Source organism: Engraulis encrasicolus, unplaced genomic scaffold (assembly GCF_034702125.1).
Source record: "Engraulis encrasicolus isolate BLACKSEA-1 unplaced genomic scaffold, IST_EnEncr_1.0 scaffold_88_np1212, whole genome shotgun sequence".
Taxonomy (NCBI): domain Eukaryota; kingdom Metazoa; phylum Chordata; class Actinopteri; order Clupeiformes; family Engraulidae; genus Engraulis; species Engraulis encrasicolus.
In genome coordinates this window covers 154,851-162,500 of record NW_026946236.1, presented here as the reverse complement: position 1 = coordinate 162,500, position 7,650 = coordinate 154,851, and the positions used below count along the sequence as shown (strand labels likewise).

Here is a 7,650-nt window from a genome sequence, read left to right as displayed (position 1 = left end):
ATAATATTTTGAGCCCTCTCCAATCAGGCTTTAGGCCTAAACATAGTACAGTTACTGCTGCTACTAAAGTAATGGATGATATTATCACTTCTCTTGACAAGAAAAAACATTGTGCTGCCATCTTTGTGGACTTATCCAAAGCATTTGACACCGTGGACCATTCTCTGCTTCTACAAATTCTGCCTGGTATTGGTTTCAATGCAAGTGCCTGTAAATGGTTCCAGAGCTACCTTTCAAACAGACACCATACTGTAAAATTGGGTAATACTCAATCTGACCCCCTGCTAATAACCAAGGGGGTCCCACAAGGTTCAGTATTAGGTCCGGTACTCTTCACCATGTACATAAATAGCATACTTTCTCTCCTTTCCAACTGCTCTATTCATCTATATGCAGATGATACAATTTTGTATTGTGTTGCGGATTCTGTACAGCTAGCCTTGGAGAAATTGCAGCAGTCTTTTAATATCCTACAAAATGCCTTCATTAGTCTTAAGCTTCTACTTAATGTAAGCAAGACTAAATGTATGGTCTTTACTCGATCTAAGCATGGCATGAAAAATGATTTTAATATATCTACTTTAGATGGGTCTGTTATTGAGAGAGTATCACATTATAAGTACCTGGGAATCTGGCTAGATGACAAGTTCACATTCAAGAAACATACTGACTGTCTTGTCACTACGCTCAGACAAAAGCTATCTTTCCTGCACAGAAATAAATATCACTTTCCTGTTTTCTGCAGAAAAAAGTTAATTGAAGCTACTTTTCTGTCTTCCCTTGACTATGGTGATATTATTTACAGACATGCACCACTCTCTAATCTGAAGGCACTTGACACTGTCTATCATTCAGCTCTTCGTTTTATTACTGGGGATCCATATAGTACACATCATTGCCTGTTATATGATAAAGTTGGGTGGGCTCCACTTTCTCACAGAAGGGACATGCATTATTTTATTTTTATTTATAAGGCCCTCACTGGCAAACTCCCATTTTATATTTCATCTCTTTTAGTTTGGCACTCCAACCCATACCAAACCCGCAGCAGCATTTTTTTACTGGAGGTCCCTTATGCCCGCACAGAACTGGGTAAAACAGCTTTTAGTGTCTGTGGACCTTCAGTTTGGAATAACTTACAACTAAGGATGGGTCTTCAAGCCTTTGTGCCATTAGAACATTTTAAAGTTACACTGGGAAGTTTTTTATCACATACTTGCACTTGTTTTAACTCATAAGTTTTAATTCATAGTTTGTCTTAATTCTTATCTCTTATATGATTTATGGTGTATTGTGTATGTTCGTTGTTTATATATGATTTTATATGTGCAATTGTTTGTTTTACTCGACATCATTGTGAATGAGGGCTGGGCCCTCAATGATTCTTCGAGTTTAAATAAATGAAATGAAAACCGGGAGAAAATTGCCTACCGTTCCCACAACGTTTGGATTCTGAATTAGCAAAACATGTTAGCAGGCAGCACTTCTCTACACGGCTTGCTAGCTGTGAGTTGGGTGTGTATGTAAAACCATGTGGATTTAAGTGGAATATTACTTGAAGTTCTGTGATCAAGCCAACGTTTGAAGGTAAGGTCATTGGTTATTGAATTGGCTGTGGCATGTTGACATGGGTCCATATGACTTTGCCCTACGCAGCTATTGCTAGCCTCGTGCTTTGAACTAGATTCCTTCAGATATTAATTTCCTTACTCATGATGATGTGCGCTAAATGCCTGCGCAATGTAGATTCACTTTGATGGAGGTAGATTCCTTTAGAAAAAGTTTACATGCTCAAAACGGCATCACTCACTGGTAGGCTATTTTTTTCTTGATTAAGTGTTAATGTCACTGTGCATAGTAGACTAATGGATGTAGGCAATCAAGGTAGCCTACAATTATTTATTCACCACTTTAGAATGATTTAATTTTGGCAACCCCTTCACTGCGTTCGTGGATTTCGGTCTGTTGATTGAGGGAACCATGTGTTTTGCGCCGTTCCCAGACAAAGTGTCAAAAACGGATTTTAGGTAAATGTTTATAGCCAATAACTTTTGCAGACTAACCAACCAGCGTGCTCTTTGTCGTCGAGCAGTGTGTTTCGTCTCTCTGTCTAGCGCACTCCCTCACTCTCCCTCTCGTGTCGTGTGCGTAGAGGGTAATCTAGCCTTATCGAATTTTTGACACACAGTGTACAAGTTATCTTGCTTGCACGCTCTCACTGGCACTGTAGGGGTGCTTTGGCCCGACTCACAGGCAGGGAATATCAGGGATGCTCCCTTCATGAACTTTAGGGAGACTTGGCTTGTCTGCGTTCCATTTCATGAAGCCACCGTGCCATTATTTTCACGGGCTATTATCATAATATTAAATTCGGACATATCCTTGTTTGTGTGGTTTTCTGTTGTTGTCTTTGAAACTCATAGGCTACACCTACATTTTAACGAGCGTGTGTGTGCACGAGTGATTCCCTTAGAAGCAGGCTTAATGCTGTCCTGTCCGTAGCTTTCATCTGTGGTCGGAAATGAGTGATGTGAACGTCGGCCAAATGCAGCCAATTAACGCACTTGCACCCTAAATATGTCATGTGAATGGCGTTTCCCGACAGGTAGACCAAGGGGCCACAACATAAAAATGTAGCCCCTGGGCCACGAGTGTTGATAAGGCGCCCCTGAGTGTTGGGCAGTAATGCATTACAAAAGTAATTAATTGCCTCTACTGTAATGCATTACAGGACAAAAATATGTAATATTAACTTAGTTACAATGCTTACAAGTTACATTTCAGTGTGGTGGGTCAGAAATAGGCTACTGTATTCCTGAACCTGGTAGTTTTAGTTTGCATGCTGCCAAAACACCTCTTGGTGGGAGGTAAAAGTCATGACTCATGCAAAAGTAGTGTAATGCCTTATATTTTAAATATAGTAATGATGTAGTGTAAGGGATTATTTTGAAAAGACAGTAACATAACATGTAAGCTTAATCAGTAGTAACTTGCCCAACACTGATCATCACCCATACGACATGCATTTCATTTTATTATAACCAGGGTGCGATTTGTAGTCAGGGATTGTCCCCCCTTGTGGTCTTGATATCGACGCTTTTTCTGCATGATTTTATCACAGTTCAATGTAATTCCATTGATATCGCTTACAATCTGAAACATATTCCCCCTTCTGGTTTTCCAGATCACAAATCGCACCCTGATTATAACCATTGCATTACTCTGGTTATACAGTAGCCCACTACTTTTCATTACATGTAATGATGTAGAGATCTAGAGCTAATATAATGCTTCTCCCAGTAGGCCAAGTGGATCCACACCGTGACCTAGTGCACTGGACCCTGTTGATATGCAGCCACCTCAGCTTCATGAAGAAACGGCAAGATGTGAGTTAACAAAGCATATGCTATACCTTCTAAGTGTGAGATTACACTAGTAATGCTCTTGTAGCCTATGTGCCTACCCATGTTTCATGTTCAAGCCATATGTGGACCAATTGTTAGATATTTAAAATGATCATTGTGGACTAAATAAATTATACAAATGGCCAAGGTTTGACATCCCCGCTCCATGAGAAAGGCCTATACTTTGCACAACCTGGAGTGAATGCCTAGTGTGTCTTTTGTTTGTCATTTCAGTCAGATGACTACACCGTTTCACTACTCATCTTGCTCACCTGTCCACCTGGATGAAGGATCACACTCTGCAGCTGAACATGTCCAAAACCAAGCTCCCAATCAAATTGTTCTAGGTTAATCTCTAACAACAACCTTTTTCTTCACGTATTGTGCCTTGCTGATTTTGTTTGTTTGCACATGTGACTGAGGTTGCCTGGTTTTACCAGACCACATTAATTGCTTCGTAAGTAATTTTAGGTCTGGATCCTTCGTGTCCTTGAGCACCAGGGCGGGAGAAGTGAGCTCAGCTCTGATTTGAAATGAGCTCTGTCCAATCGCTCACAATTGACGTATGTTATTCTGTCAAGTGCATTCAGTGTTGCCAGATGTACGATAATTTATACCATAATTTTGTTCTCTGACGGTCAGGTAGCGTATGTCACACTTAGTATACAAAGCTTGACATGGTACCATTATAGTCCCAAGATGGAGCAAACAACACAGGTGTTGACATTATATAGCATGGGCAACTTATGATGAGGAGGGCCATGTTTTTTTCAGCACCAGCATCAGGGGTTCACATGACCACGGATCTGACTCCAATTTACAGAGTTGGTTGTTCTCTAACTGTCCATATTGTTTGGAAGGAATATAATACTATTTCTGTATACTCAATACTCTATTGGGCAGTCATGGGTAAGCAGTTAGGGTGTCAGACTTATAGCTCAAAAGTTAAATATGCTGTTGTATTATTGCTCACACTACCCTTGACTTGTTAGTACATTGCATTTTTCGGCTCAGCCCTTTCCGAGATTTTGTTTACATTAAAAACTTTCTACTCCAAATATTGATGCATAACCTTTTGGATGATTTTTGGGGCTAAAAAGCTCCAGGGTAGTGTGAGCATGACGACTGCATGTTGAAATTGGCTGAGCCTTTTAGGAAGCCGGTTGCATGTATGTTGGAAACAATATTTGACAGCGTCTTATGTTGGAAACAATATTTGACAGCGTCTTATCTCTACTACAAATTATGATGTAAATGTGGATTTATTTTTTATGACATGAATACCAGGCTCTACTGTATTTGAAGAAACTGACAATAAAGCTGCCACTTGTTAACATGGTGTTGCATTTCTGTCTGTTGATCTTAAATCTAAAAATTGTGTAATGAAATTATGTCATGGTTTGTAATAAGATTCTTCATAATATTTCAAGATCTTGTGAGGTGTGGATGTGTTATGAAGCTTTGTGAATGGTAAAGTAGCCTATCCTATCAGGTATATTGCATTAGGCTACATTTCAACAACAGAAGCACACGACGTGTAAAGGCCCACGACACTTTCTGTGGTCTCCCCCCTCCCAAATCCACTCTGTCTGTAGGACTCATTATTTGTGAATGACATCGATCACATAGGCTATACTTTCAGTGATTGACGTAGTAGTCTCGACGTATACAAAGTCAATAGGCCTATGGTCCGACAACAGAGGGATTAAATAATTAACGTGTGCAAAGCTAATGATTTTTGAGGAAAAACGGCACATTTGCTTATTACAAAGAATGTGCACTATTCTGTTATGAAATCCTACGTTTGCAATTAACTGTCGTTTAATTACTAGGCTATATGACTCTATTTCTCGAGCTAATGTAACGTTTTTATTACAGGCTATGTAATTAGATTTCTTTTGTAGTCTGCGTCATGGAAATACGGCTTTGGTGGGGAGGTCAAACGCTTCTCCCTACGGTAAGTTTGCTAACTAGTAGTCCTAGTGATCCTAGGCGGCCTAGCAGATAATAACACGAGCATTTTGCCAGCTGAATAGGTTAAGTGACAAAGAACAGCGCTGGTCATACAAATAGTCTACTTTTTTAATTATTAAAACTAGCCAAACTTTTACCCGTCTTGGTGTTACTGTAATGAAAGACATCTAAAACTTCCGCGTTAACTGAAACTCGCAAGTTGAAAATCTCATGCTGAACTGTCAATGACGTCACAACAGACGGGCGACTTCTGATTGGCCGGCTAAAACGTTCATCCTGGATCAACGTTTTGATGTTGATCCAGGACGACTTATTACTTGGTGATATCAGATCCTGCCACACACACACACACACACACACACACACACACACACACACACACACACACACACACACACACACACACACACACACACACACACACGTTTAAACACTGTTGCTGCTGCTGCATAGCTATTTCAGGCTAGTGGAGCAAATCAGTATCTCACAGTATTACAGTGGTTCCCAAAGTAGGGGTCGGGACCCCCTACTGCACCCATGAATATTTCTAATTAAATAAATATTCACTGTATGCAGTTTCTGCAGTATCTCAGTGACACCCCCCCCCTTACTATGAGGCCCATCTTCACTCACGCGTGTGTGTGTGTGTGTGTGTGTGTGTGTGTGTGTGTGTGTGTGTGTGTGTGTGTGTGTGTGTGTGTGTGTGTGTGTGTGTGTGTGTGTGTGTGTGTTTGTGTGTGTGTGTGTTTGTGTTCATGGGAAGACCATACCCTCCATAATTATTGGCACCCCTGGTTGAGATGTATTAAAAGCCTTAAAATAAATTCAGTGTTTATTGCAGAAGAATACTGTCACACTGAAAATTTTAGGAAAATGTAGCCTTCAACTCAAATGAATTGTAGGAAAATAAAAAAATCCCTGACTAAAAAATAATTATTTTTCATTAAATCACCTGTTCCACAATTATTGGCACCCTTAACAATTCCCAGGAAATAAATATAATTGAAGCATTTCTGTCATTTCTACAGTAGTTTACAAAGTTTACCAGAGTATGTAGGAACATTTGATTAGTAATTCATCACTTCCTGTTTCCCTGGGGAATAACTATGACGTGACACCAAGGCCATTTCTCGTATCCACTCTTAAACATGGGAAAGACAAAGGAACACAGCATACAAGTGAGGCAGATGTGCGTCGACCTTCACAGGTCAGGCAGAGGCTACAAGAAGATTGCCACTCAACTGCAGCTGCCCATATCTACTGTGACAGGAATAATTAANAAGTTCAAAACAACTGGAACAGTGGTAAACAAGCCTGGACGAGGACCCAAGTTTATTTTGCCACCACGCACAGTGTAGTGATTAAAACAGGTTAAGTTTTCCATGATTCCTTTGTTTTCCTTTGTTTCCTTTTATCTTTAAACTTTTCCCATTTTGTTCACTTCCTTGACTGTAAGGAGACTTGACGCCTGAAAGGACGTGGATGCATTATTGTTTCTCCGCGATGAGTTTCTTGGTTGGTTTATTAAACAAAAAGGGGTAACATAAACTTAAGAATGTAAACTTTGAAAATAACAAATAAAGCAAGGCTTTCAGTTCAGTCAATGGAATTGGGTTTGAGCTTGAGGCAACAGGCCGCGTTCAGGCTGGCACAGTCGCGCGCACGGGCTCGTCCACGGTCACGGACACGGTCAATGACTGTTGCGCCTTGCACCCCTACAGCGTCTGGGCCGCGTCACCACACCATCATAAGTAGCAGTCTCGCCGCCACCTACAGGAAGTAATTAGGACACCACACTAACAAGGTGCAATTAGTGTCACGTTTGCAACAGAAAGTTTGTCCAAATGTAAATATAAAATCTTAATCTAATTCTTCTTTATCTAAAACATAAATATTTTCAGAAGCTCTTGTGTGAAAACAATAAATAAAGGAAATGGCTCTTACACACCGGCCCCTAATTGTGTGTCTACATCAATTACAAAATGAAATACTGTATAAAGAGCCATGTGTACTTAATAATGTACATCTATTAAACAAAGTAGATAAGTGCTGAAAAATGTACACTTATCTTTTTCACTCAGCAAACAGGTGAGAAGACCAGTCTTCAATCAGCGCCATCTGCTGCCTCAAGGAGGAGGCACAGCTTCGTCACTGGTCTGGTCAAAACTCCAGATTTGGTCTTCAAGGTCACGGCTCTCACAAGGCCCTTTGAGTCAGGATGGACTGTTTGGATTCTTCCAAGTGGCCAGGATCCTCGTGGCGCTGTGCTGTC

The 7,650-nt window shown here is 40.4% G+C and overlaps 1 protein-coding gene across 1 annotated transcript in view; it reads left to right on the top strand.

Moving 5' to 3' along the window:
- LOC134444954 (NACHT, LRR and PYD domains-containing protein 3-like) overlaps positions 1 to 2,159 on the top strand; it is a 19,310-nt gene extending 17,151 nt beyond the window's left edge. The window contains exon 7 of the mRNA XM_063194124.1: positions 2,153 to 2,159. Within this exon, the coding sequence (XP_063050194.1) occupies positions 2,153 to 2,159 (7 nt within the window). The remainder of the gene's footprint in view (positions 1 to 2,152) is intronic.
- The last annotated feature ends 5,491 nt before the right edge of the window (positions 2,160 to 7,650 follow it).